Here is a 12859-nt window from a genome sequence, read left to right as displayed (position 1 = left end):
TTTTGAAGAAACTTACAACGCCTGGAAAATCGTAAAACTCGGTTCAATTGAATTGGCTGCAAAAAAAGGCGCAGTGTACAAATATGACAACAAATATCCAAAAAATCAAAACATAGCGGCATAGATTATTTCTTCCTCTTGCAGTTTCCAAAATACCATAATAATTGGTTGCGTTTTGGAGGAGGAAACAGTCGAGAGCGAAACCTCGATTTTTGAGTTTTTTGCTTGGGAATTTTAGTCCAAGCTGCAGTTGTCCTTATCGCACGCACGCACTCCCGCCCACTGCAGCGCGACAGAAACATAGCTTCAAAAATTCGAGGTTTGAAAAGTTGCTCAGCTAGGAATTGCTCTTAAATAGGTATGTTAACGGCACCAATCATGGGACATTTAAGAGAAAATTTGGAGTATTTTTGATATTTCATCGACATCTGTAAAATTTCTTTCTACCGCTTTATGCTTTAAAACTTGAATGTCCAATTCGTTCTTTATGTTTTCTATGTATTTAATGAAAGCTAATTCAATTGATTTCAATATTGATAACCAATTATAACTAAGGTTTTTTGCTTCAGTCATGGGATGTATGGCGCAATTAATTTTCAAAGTAACAAATATCAATGAATAATTAAACTTAAGCAGCTCTTTGGCTCTTGTTTATGGTAAAATATTGGCAGCGATTAAAAACTGATGGTAAGTAAATACTTGTTTTACAGGATTTTTCTATACCATCCCATAACTGTGGTGCCTGTTCCATTATAGGGGTGTTTACTATACAGTGTTAAGTGCGAAATTATAATTGTCATTTGCTAAAAATCATATGTTTCGCCAGGTGAACAAATAGCCCATTGCGATATTCTAGCTCTCTTTTATGAGATTTATGATTTTATACAATTTTCTTTAAGTTATTTTCTCTGTAACAAAAATAGCTGAGTTAACCAGAGAACTGAACAGTTTACGTTTTATGTTACGAAAATAATTGTTGCTCTTAGATACTGGTATGTTTGACAGCTAACAGTTTTTTCCCCTGCAAGTGTCCGAAACAATATATTGTTTGTGCTTTCTCTTTTAGCACATGTCTCCGAAATGAATATTATTTGCCCACTCAAAATCTGTTCATTACAAGTGCTAAAGCAAATAGCGTCAAGTGCTAAAACAAATTAATGTTATTGTTGCATCAAGTCTGCCATCTTTAATAAGGTAACTTTTGACAAAAAAACGCAACCAAATCGAGTCTGCACACACAAGAAAGGAGTGTTGAAGCCGTGCGAAAGACATGAGGTACAGTCAGCAAATTGTTTTTATTCATTACATCTTAACGATTCCTAGTGCATTTAACCGGTTTCAGTGTAATAATATCGTCAAAGAATGCTTACCGTGAGCTCTGATTATTGCGAAGAAGAGGAGCAAGTAAACAAGGCTTGTAGTTACAGATGGTGACCTATGAATAGTAAAACGGATACTAATTTCAATTTGACCTTTAACTGCGCATAACTAACACGCCTCCGAGATTTGTGCTAATTGCAATGCTTGTTTCACAGCGCCATCTTCCGATAGTACTATCAGGAGATAATCACGTTAGAACACTAATGTACAGAAAATTAAAAGATCTAGATCTATAAATTAAATTAAAAATCCCACTTTTGTTAATAGTTCTAATGTCTCATTAACACATAAATAGATCATGCCTATTTCCCGGAGGACATCACGGATTTCCACTTGCTACGATCCTGACATATATAGCTCTATCGCTTCCTTCACTTTCATAATATTCGTCATACACGTTCGCTTGTTTAGGGTGCTCTTGACCTGGCCTTTCTTTGGATTGGTCTCGTTAACAGTTACAAATTAACACTTTTCAATGCCATTTTTCTTCATCTTAGCGCTTTTCCGGTTACATTCTAAAAGAACCCCCATGGGCTTGCCAATCTAAAGCCAAGTTATATAGAATATTGGCACAGAATCATGTAGTTTTCACGAGAATGACTGCCATCTGACCTTTTAAACCAGAGAGCAAATGAGAGCTTGACATAATTTATGTACAGGTCCGCATTATCTATGATTGTTTGGTTGATTAACGGGGGCAGAGGTATGTAAAGTGAGATAGTTTACCGCTTCACACGTACCGTCACCTCGGCTGGGGGCGGGGCCCGTCGACCATCCTTCGCAGGAAATATGCGTGTGTACAAGTCACGAGAGGTATATACACTGGACCAGCGGACTGTTATGCCATATACCGCTGCTCGCCACGTTCATGCTGCTTTACTCCAAGCTTAAAGCCTGCCTGACTTGACCGTAAGGAATGGGCACATCATTAAGACAGGTAGATTATGGCGCCTTCACACAAATAAAGAAGAAATACTGCATACGAACTTACAAGTCAAGAAGGACTTTAGGTATAGTGTTCACAGCTAGGAGGCGTTATGCATGTCAACACTGTCTATGACGGTGGCGAGGGGCATTCTTATTGCTTGGGACATCGATGTACATGGAACAAGATCAACATTCAATTCTGCTTCCGTTGTTTCGGGGTTCTTGTAGTAAGCTTACAAATGTACGAGTACGCTCCAGACACTTCACATCTCATGACTTGCACCGCACTCGTCTAAGCATATCGACAATACCGAGCAAGGTGAAGCAACTTGCCAAAAGGGCAAATCCAGCCGATATAAAATGTCGAACATCCCCAGAGATTGTATTCCGAGTCGGAACACAATAGCATCACGTACCCCGCAACATGAAACTGGTAAGACCCACCAATTTACTTATTAGGTATCATCAAACGAGGTACTTACCTTAGTTAAAGTTAAAATAAAAGCGGCTAAAAGCAAAAGGCATTATATAACGGGTTTAACTCGTGCATATACTTTAAAATGAGAGAAGAAAACATTGGTCAAAAATATGAAAAAGAGTATAAATAAAATTGGCACATATTATATGCTGTCTTATAGGTAAATGAACCATTTTTAACTTTTGACTGCCGTGCCGTTATTTTACCTAAGGGGGCGTCCATTAATCGCGTCATACGTTTTTGGCTTGTTTTAGACCCCCCCCTCCTCCATGGTGATCTTTGGTGATATTTTCAGGACCCCCCCCCATCCAATATGACGTGTATTTTTTTCGATAACTAAAGAACAGTTTTCTAACAAATGAACCTAAGTACACGTGAAGGATAATAAGGGCGGAAAACTATTATTTTTATTTTATTGACTATATTACAGTATAGCACAGATGAAAAAAAAAATACACGTGATACGTGTCCATACCCCCCCGTCCCCTGTGGTGATCATTGGTGATTTTTTGCTGACCCCCTCCCCCCCCTATACAATATGACGCGATTAATGGACGCCCCCTAAATGTAAGTTTTTTAATTAAACTTTTTTTTGTGAATATTTGTTCAGGTACTCATATTAGCTGCCGTGGCGTCTGCATCAGCGGCGCGTCTCGACCACCTAACGGGCGGCGCCAGTATCGGCGAAGCCACGCGCTTCGAGAACGTCAACGATGGCGCCGGCAACTATCACTTCAGGTATCTAAAGAAATACTACAGAGTAAAATAGAGTAGCGTCTCCCGAGCATCAGCGTCTAGTCAGTCTAGTAGATGCAGCTGCTCGATGCAACGTTGGCGCAACTGCACAGCGACACAACTTTCCATAGCGCTGATAAAAACGCTAGTTAGTGGGAGGTCCCTTATGCTGTTATCCGTGCGCTGCTTTCGTGAATGACCTTGGTAGCGCTATGCACGTATATAGCAATGTCCTACTCGCACACCATATGGGCATGTGGATCCGTATCATAGGATACACATAGGAGAAGACCGCCTTATTTTAGCTCTCCTAACGATGTTTTCGAGTGAGGCCACACTGGTGGGTTGCGATGCGTCGCGTTGTTTTGTCGCAAGCGTCGTCTCAGCGTCAACTCTGCGTTGTTTTACATATTTATTTTTTATGACATGCCACATTGATGTATTGCGACGACGCGACACAAACGCAACGTAACGCACCAGAGTGGCCTCACTCTTTTTTCCATGCCATTGTACACATCGACTGGTAAAGTATGCAAGAAGAATTTAATACATTGAACCGCCATTTCCAATCTCTATCGCACGCGCATTATTATATTCCTGTCCCGCTCGCACAGTGACATGGACCGCGAGCATAATGGGCGGGACAGCAATATAATTACGTAAATGTGATAGAGATAGGAAATGGTGGTTCAATATATGAATTTCTTAACGGTTAGCGTCCTTACTTTAACTGAATATCAAATGATAATATCGCAAGTAAACATAAATTAAAAAAAAAATATTATGACTGCTGATTTGTAATTTTCGATATTGTGGTTGATGATGGGTTGGTGCCAAAAACTTATCGTGCATGGCTTTAAAAACCAAATATCTATTCACTGTTGCATTTAAAGAAAATAACAATAACAGGTCCTGACATTCTACCTTGATACCATTTCGTTCTACGCGATAGCCTTATAACCCTTTAGTAAAGGTGAGCTTAATTCCAGCTACGAGACCCCAAATGGCATAAGCGCGCGCGAAAGCGGGGCGCCGCGCGCGGCGGGGCCTGAGGGCCCGGCGGTGACGGCGGAGGGCGCCTTCTCGTTCCGCACTCCCGATGGCCAGCAGGTGTCGCTGTCGTACACGGCTGATGAGAACGGCTTCCACCCTGTCGGCTCTCATCTGCCCACCCCACCGCCTATTCCGGAGGCGATTCTTAAAGCGCTGGAGTTCAACAGGCAGAATCCTTCTTCGTAAGTATTCAGGCTGAGTTCGAATTCACCATGAACTATGTACCGTGTTCCCCTGGATGCATTTTGGTGTATTTGAATAGGTTAGGACTTAGGTCATAAACGAACATACACATAATCTAATAAGTTACTGTGCGGTATATGACATATAGACAACTATCCATATTTGATATATGAAATTTTTTAACTATGGTTTCTTACTAAGAAGTCTAGATGCTCACATGATAGAGAACTATCCTAGAAAAACCAACATACGTGCGTTACATCGCGCGAATTACTTATACAGTTTACCGATAGATGGTGATGTACACAAATATATTTAGTATAGGTACTTCCGATTAAGTGGTTCGCCTTTTTAGCTACATGAGATAATTCAAAGTTTGTACGGAAGCCTCGGTGCAGGAGTCCTTTTACTCTCAGTTGAACGGTTTTTTAAAGCTACATAAACTAATTACAGTAATTACAGGCATAGATACACACGTACCTTATTCTATTGTCAGTACAAAGGTTCAGAGCACTCTAGCTAGTCGTTTTAAAATGAAGGCGTAATTACGTTTGTATGGAGAACCGAGCTTGCTGCGGACTCTTAAGTATGTAAACTGTTGGTAATATATCATGGGTGTTCATAAAAAGTAAAGAAAAATTGGTTTGTTTATATTATTTGCCATTAATAATGAACTCCACTTTACATGTCATCTTGGCTTGACACTCAGCTCTCTCACTTTATATCTTATAGGTAATACCGTTGTTAATTTGCCATAAGATGACAAAAATTCTGATATTTTTTTATTACGTCGCAGGCCACCTTCAGTCTATAGGGCGCAGATCAAAGTAATTGTTCTTACAATGGTAACCACACAGACTGTGTTTTGCTGGGGATGAACTGGATTATATTAGCCTGACCCAACATTGAAACTGAATACAGTGCTTTGTTTTTTTACGATGGAGAAGATGAAGATTTATAGTTGGGGCATTCCAGAGTGTCGCTTACGAACGCTTTAGTTCTTTTAATAGGTACTGAGAAGTCGTTTCTTGGTATGATTATATTCCATGGTCAGGCTTTAAAAAAATACATACTGAGACCGAAAATCTGCATTAGAAAAAAAAGTACCGTTTATAAATAAGTTTTTGGAACAAAATCATTTTCATTACAAGCTTTTATCGCTGACTGTACTTTTATTTCCACAGGCAACTGATACTTATTGAGACAATTCTAAAAACCCCAAACACAATCAGGGTTGCGTTGTTTTATCACAGAGTATGGCCACCTCCTGACTCCATCATCTGATCAGTTCGATGGTACCATAATATTGCATTGTCACCCGGCTTAGTCGGGAAGTCGGTCAAATTTACCATGCATGATTTGACCCGACCAACTACAAACATACATACAGTTATATTGCAAGTAAAAAAAAAGCTTGTAATAAAAAACCGGCCAAGAGCATGTCGGGCCACGCTCAGTGTAGGGTTCCGTAGTTACTCTTCCGTCACAATAAGCTAAACTGGAGCTTAAAGTATAGTAAATTGTTAACCAAGGGATGAAACGGTACCTTTCACCCGAGTTAAACAAATAGGCAAATTGCATAATCAGTACCTAATTAAAGTAAGTAAGTCTTTTTACTATGAAGGGGAAACTTTTTTCTTTCGGAGCAATTATCTCCGAATATATTCACTTTATCAAGAAATGTTTGTTGAAGATCCCTATTAGTTTTGAAAGACCTTTCCAACGATATCCCACACTGTAGGGTTGAAGCAAAAAAAAATTTCACCCCCACTTTACGTGTAGGGGAGGTACCCTAAAAAAAAAATTGTAGATTTTATTGTACGACTTTGTCGGCTTTATTGATTTATATATCCATGCCAAATTTCAGCTTTCTAGCACTAACAACCACGGAACAAAGCCTCGGACAGACAGACAGACAGACATGGCGAAACTATAAGGGTTCCTAGTTGACTACGGAACCCTAAAAAGGGTAAAACTGTGACAACGACACTGGTGGACTAGTCCCGTTGAGGTGTTCAATTGTTTATTCATAATTTTTTTGTTGTTTCCAGAGATGACGGTTCTTACAACGGGGGTCGGAACGCGTTTCGTTTTTAAACCCTAACACTGGATCATAAAGCTATTAATGCGTGCAGCGTGTGACCTCATTATATGCATGGACTGTGATAACGAAATATTTATATTATAGTTTTGTAAGTAACTTAACGCAATTTGAACAAATAAAGAGCAGTTTTACGTAATTTACTGTCTTTTAAAATTAGAAATTAAATGTTAAATATAGTATTCAAAAAAGTTAAAAGAGAATTTATAGCAAGAGAAAAAATATGAAACTGCATATTTTTCACGACTACCCAAAAAAGGAGTTTATTGTTTTCAGCGTTCATGTTTGTGTGTGAGAGTTTCTTTATTCCACCATAATTGTATGTTTTATTAATATGCGATATAATATAATATCGATATATTTTGAAATTGTAAAGAGATATAAAAAAAAAAAATCATTAATCTAAAAAAAAAACTTTGTGGGACATTTACATTTTTTAAGGTAATTGTTTTCAACTAGGTATTTCTGTTTTATTTCGACAAGGTTGTTGTTTACAATCATATTTATTCCCTAGGGAATCCCTATATCCCCTATATCTAGATCTAGCATAATAAATTTAAAACAATTTCCCAAGAAGGAAGGTACAATGACGTGTATATGTAATATGAGGGATACAAATGCTATTCAGCGAGTGTAACAACAATGAGAGATAGTGCTCATTCAAATGTCTCGATGCCTCTGGAGACGTTGCCAACAGAACTTCCAAATAGGCAACTTAGTTACTGAGCTGGAACATTTAAATTTGATGTTATCAGAAGGGAAATAACAGATAAACTAAGTTTATTTGGTTTTGCCAAATAATCCAAAGGAAATTATTTACATATAGAGTTACTATAGCTGTTACAGTTAGGTATTTACGAATTAACTTTTTCACCTCAGCGTTATTTGACGCCATTCCGGGCGGAAATTTGTCAGATTTGTCTGACAGATTTCCGTCACGATTAAAAGTTTGGCTTTAATTGTGTCGGTAAGCCGAGAGGTTGGTGGTAGGTGGATTAACTTTTTAGTGACACTCGTTGCCATAGTACGCTTTTTGTCCCTTGGACAACCACTCTGAAATCCTGATATATGGTATTTTAATGTATCAAATATTTTTTGGTAGTATTATATCATTTCTACGAGTATAACGGGCCATCCTCTGAGCATGTTAGTAAATCGTCGTACAACATCTCTTCGAACAAACTGGCAGTATTGTCTCTTGGAGAACGGGACACAATAACAACACAAAAAGTTGATTCACTCTGGTGCGCTTTCGTTGATGTTAGGTAGGTAGGTACATCAATTAATCTGGGGGCACGGTAGTGCCCCCGCCAAGACGAGCAAAGCGAAGCCCTTTCTTGAAGCGCTTCGTCGTTTTTTTGAACCCTCATAACTTGGGATTGGATGACACTAAAGAAACAAAATTCTCGGAATATAATGTCAATAGTGGACTTATTAAGCATAAAACATTTATTCATATTAAAGAAACTCCGATTTCTTCACTGAGTCACTCACTCACTGATCATCATCAAACCCCTTAGGGTAATTTCTGAAGTCCTAGGAAGCTGAAATTTGGTATGTAGGATAGTATTAGTACACAAACAACAAAAAAAAACAAAAACTTGAATTATCTCACACACTAGGTACATAAATTATTATTATATATATGTATGTATATTTATATATATACATATATTGAATATTTATATATGTAGGTATATTTAAAATATATATTTGCGTACGAATAAATTATCATAGTTACCTCGACTTCTGTCTATTCTCATATCCACTTTATGCAATCCTGCACCAAACTAACTGTCTCTGTTTAGCCCAATGGTTGACTGGTAGAGAATGCCTTAAGGCGTTAAGTCCGCCATTTGTGCAATAAACTTAAAATAAATAAATAAATCACCCGTAAGGGTGAAAAGGGAGAGGAAAAGGGCGTTAGGGGGAAAAAGGGGTTGAAGTTTGTGCGGGGAATCAGTAAAAAAAAGGAGATTGTATGAATGATGGCCCCAGGTACGTATTTCAGGATTTTTATTAATAAATCACCCCCAACCCTTTAAATTAGGGAATGGAAAATTTTCATGAGGAACTTACAAAAAGAAGTGAAGTCCCAACAAAAACATTTTAACGTAAAATGTTGCCAAGACGAAACCATAAGGCTCGCACTGTAAAAAAGTTATCAGATCTCTTGTAGAGCCAAGCTTCTAACTCTACAAGCCCTAACTTCACAAACTCTACATCTTAGTCAAAATATGTGGCTTGACCGTTTCGTTACTACAAGAATTATTGTATAATAATAAAAAAAATAATGAATAAATTTTTCACCTTACGCCCGTGTGACGGTAGCGAAACGGCCAAGCCATATATTTTGACTAACGTGTAGAGTTTGTGAAGTTAGGACTTGTAGAGTTAGAAGCTTGGCTCTGCAAGAAATCTGATAACTTTTTTACAGTGCGAGCGTTATTTTTTCGTCTTGGCAACATTTTACATGAAAATGTTTTTATTAGGATAAAAAGTTCCGTGTCATGTAAACCTTGATTGGTGACATTTGTACCAAAAACTTAAGTCGGCTACTTTACACTAATACTAGTGGCACAACAATGAACAATCATACTCCTTCGAGTTCATCGTCGGATAGACCTTTCTTCAATTACCTACACTATTTCATGCATAAACTAACGAGGTAACTTGTAAAATATAGGTACTTATTTTATGCTATTGCTGTTAAAAGATTTAAAAAAATGTGAAGATTTTCAAGTTAGACAAGTGTGATTAATTCTAGGAAACAAATAAAATAATTTTATGGAAATATTTTGATTCATTTTATTTGAAGTAAAAGCACTCCTGTTTAAATTATAAACTGAAATAAAGTCATATATCTACTACCATCTTCAGCATTTGCGGCAGAGAACGCTGCTGCCACCACCAAAAGGGTCACACTAGCGTCTCTAACTGTATGGCTGCTGCTCGACGCAACGTTGGCGCAACCGGGCAGCGACGTCATTTTCTATAGCGCTGACTAGACGCCAACGCTCAAAAAACGCCAATACTCAATGTGTTTTTGTTTGGTATGCAAATGATTAACATTTTTTATGGATACTTCCAGATTGAAGAGCGTTGGTAGGCTAACGGCAAAGCCTGCGAATTTCAAATCGAAGGTCGGTTCAAGTTCAAATCCCGGCTCGTACTTACTCTGAGTGTATGCACGAAATATCATTTTAGGCGAAGAAAAACTTGGCGAGGCAACCGAACTAGAGTCAGGCCAGGATAAGTTGGCAGTGATTTTGATAGCCCAGTCTGTGCAAATGTTAAGTAAACGTCGTGATTTCATTATATAAGTTTGACGTTTAAAATAACACTTGCACTCTCTAGGCTGCCAAAATCGCTGCCAACTTATCTTGGTATGAATCTAATCCCAAAAAGGCCTAGTTTGAGTTGAATGATCATTTGGCATTAATATAGCGCCTTATACTTTTGTACTGCAAACCCGCAGTTCTTAAACTGTTTGTGGTGTATTTTGCGCCGGCACTCAAATTACCACGTTACTTGTCAAGTATGATTGTGACAAGTGAAGGTTATTGGATAGTCAAGAAAAACAAAATGTTATTGTGAAAATTTAAATTTTGATGAATTTATCGTCGACAATAATTTTTGCTTCCAACAGTCACCTAACTGTTTATCAATCCTGGTCATTGTTACCAGCCCAAGTTGAATGAGATGGGATCATATTTATTTTAATATTGTGTTTTCACCGTCTTACATAATTTTGTTAAATTTCAGTCCAATCAATGTTTCCAAGGTTTGATACATACTTAAAAATCGTCACTTCTGTATTCTGGTATTTTAAAATAAGAGCACTCAATTTTGCTAAGTATAGGAGTTTTTTCTGTCACACTGAATGCGAAAAATGCTTAATAAATAATCATCGATTTGTAACGTTAGAAAAATTAAGGTAATGCCAATGCCTATATGAATTAAATGCGTTGGAACAGCTCATGGAATTATAGCTGTAGGTACATTAATTCTTTAGACCTGCTGCAACTCACACCCGATGCAGCAGCGTGGCTCAACTGCTTAAATGTTGACCTATAACTTTTTTGATTTGTATTCCTTTGGACCCGTTTTATTATTTCGCGATAGAACTGTAAAATTGTATCTACCTATGTAATTGCCTATTTTGTAAAATATGGAATACAACAAAATAAATTAAGTCTCTGAAAATACGGTCCGAGTTTAGAAAATAGCACAGAACTAGTAATAAGGGTTTAATGTATTCTGTGGAAAATAGGTACACAGGGATTAGAACAGTCAAAACATTGACATATGATATGATAAAGAAATAAGGATACAAGCTTTTGCATTATTCGGGCTATATTAAGTGCCTAACAGATAAAAATGCGAGAAATATTGCATACAAGAAGTCTATGCAACTTTGCCTTTTAACCTTTACTATTCTCATTGTTCTTATTAGAATCTGCTCTTATTAGAAAAGTTCTTTTTAAACTAGCGCCTTGACTTATCCGACCGTTAGAACACTTATTAAAAAAGTACTTTTTATACAACGGAGATTCATTTAGAGCTGACACTTTGTCCTAGCGCAATATATTTTGTTATTTGATGACATTCGGTATGTACCGCAAAAACTTGATGTAAGTAGTCGTACTTAAGGTACTTTCAAAGTAAATAACATTGCTAGTGTAGTTATTGTCACATTAATAGTTAATCTATATAAAAACTATATTCACGTTCATTACTTTGAAGTCACAATGTCGTTCTTATAAGAGAGTTGAACTCAATGGTATCATGAAACCAGACATAGGACTAATACCCTATAATTATAATTTAGTATGTACCGATGTAATTATTCAGTACATTATGTAAACTGCATGATACGTAACTGGGTGGGTACATAACAAGTTTCCCAATCGGTTTCCATGGGTAATTATTGCTTACAGGGAATTCCAAGAAGGAATACCGGAGTAAGGCTCAACATGAAAGTTGCAGCAAACTATTACAGAAGTTGAGCCCTATCGTGCTGTGCGCTAGCCCCTGCCGGGTGCATTGAATTATAACTTAGTTCCAGCTAGGTACCTCGGCTTCTCTTGCAGCTGTTCGGATAGGTGACTTCATAAACCTCACTTGATAATCCATAGATTCATCTATATTTTACCAATACAAAACATGCAGGTTACTGCAATCGTATCGTAAACTGACAACTGTCGGGCGTGTATTTCATAACATTACCGCGTTATCTTTTTTAGGGTTCCGTAGCCAAATGGCATAAAACGGAACCCTTATAGTTTCGCCATGTCCGTCTGTCTGTCTGTCTGTCTGTCTGTCTGTCTGTCTGTCTGTCTGTCTGTCTGTCCGAGGCTTTGCTCCGTGGTCGTTAGTGCTAGAAAGCTGAAATTTGGCATGGATATATAAATCAATAAAGCCGAAAAAGTCGTACAATAAAATCTAAAAATTTAATTTTTTTTAGGGTACCTCCCCTACACGTAAAGTGGGGGTGAAATTTTTTTTCGCTTTAACCCTAGAGTGTGGGGTATCGTTGGAAAGGTCTTTCAAAACTAATAGGGGTTTTCAAGAAACATTTTTTGATAAAGTGAATATATTCGGAGATAATCGCTCCGAAAGAAAAAAAAAATTGTGTCCCCCCCCTCTAACTTTTGAACCATAGGTCCAAAAAATATGAAAAAAATCGTGGAAGTAGAGCTTAAGAAACACATTAAATGAAAACTATAGCGGACATGATCAGTTTAGCTGTTTTTGAGTTATCGCAAAAAGTTTTCCTTTCATAGTAAAAAGACTTACTTTAATTAGGTACTGATTATGCAAATTTGCCTATTTGTTTAACTCGGGTGAAAGGTACCGTTTCATCCCTTGGTTAACAATTTACTATACTTTAAGCTCCAGTTTAGCTTATTGTGACGTAAGAGTAACTACGGAACCCTACACTGAGCGTGGCCCGACATGCTCTTGGCCGGTTATTTGATACTTGTGTTATTTATACGAGT

The 12859-nt window shown here is 37.6% G+C and overlaps 1 protein-coding gene across 1 annotated transcript; it reads left to right on the top strand.

Annotated features, from left to right (window-relative positions):
- The first annotated feature begins 1212 nt into the window (after positions 1-1212).
- LOC133521975 (pupal cuticle protein 20-like) lies at positions 1213-6996 on the top strand. Its single transcript, XM_061857136.1, has 4 exons — positions 1213-2740; positions 3396-3523; positions 4510-4755; positions 6808-6996. Exons 1-4 carry the CDS (start codon positions 2732-2734, stop codon positions 6851-6853), a joined length of 429 nt encoding a protein of 142 aa, XP_061713120.1. The 5' UTR covers positions 1213-2731; the 3' UTR covers positions 6854-6996.
- Positions 6997-12859: the final 5863 nt, after the last annotated feature.

The sequence above is a fragment of the Cydia pomonella genome, chromosome 10, assembly GCF_033807575.1.
Source record: "Cydia pomonella isolate Wapato2018A chromosome 10, ilCydPomo1, whole genome shotgun sequence".
Lineage (NCBI taxonomy): Eukaryota > Metazoa > Arthropoda > Insecta > Lepidoptera > Tortricidae > Cydia > Cydia pomonella.
The sequence above is the reverse complement of the archived record's forward strand: the minus strand, read 5'-3'. Positions and strand labels throughout refer to the sequence as shown.

What these genes read in the sequence shown, in the direction of transcription:
- LOC133521975 (XM_061857136.1), top strand. An exon ending in GCCGGCAACTATCACTTCAG is followed by an intron (nt 3,524 to 4,509) that starts GTATCTAAAGAA and finishes GCTTAATTCCAG; the next exon opens with CTACGAGACCCCAAATGGCA. An exon ending in AACAGGCAGAATCCTTCTTC is followed by an intron (nt 4,756 to 6,807) that starts GTAAGTATTCAG and finishes TGTTGTTTCCAG; the next exon opens with AGATGACGGTTCTTACAACG.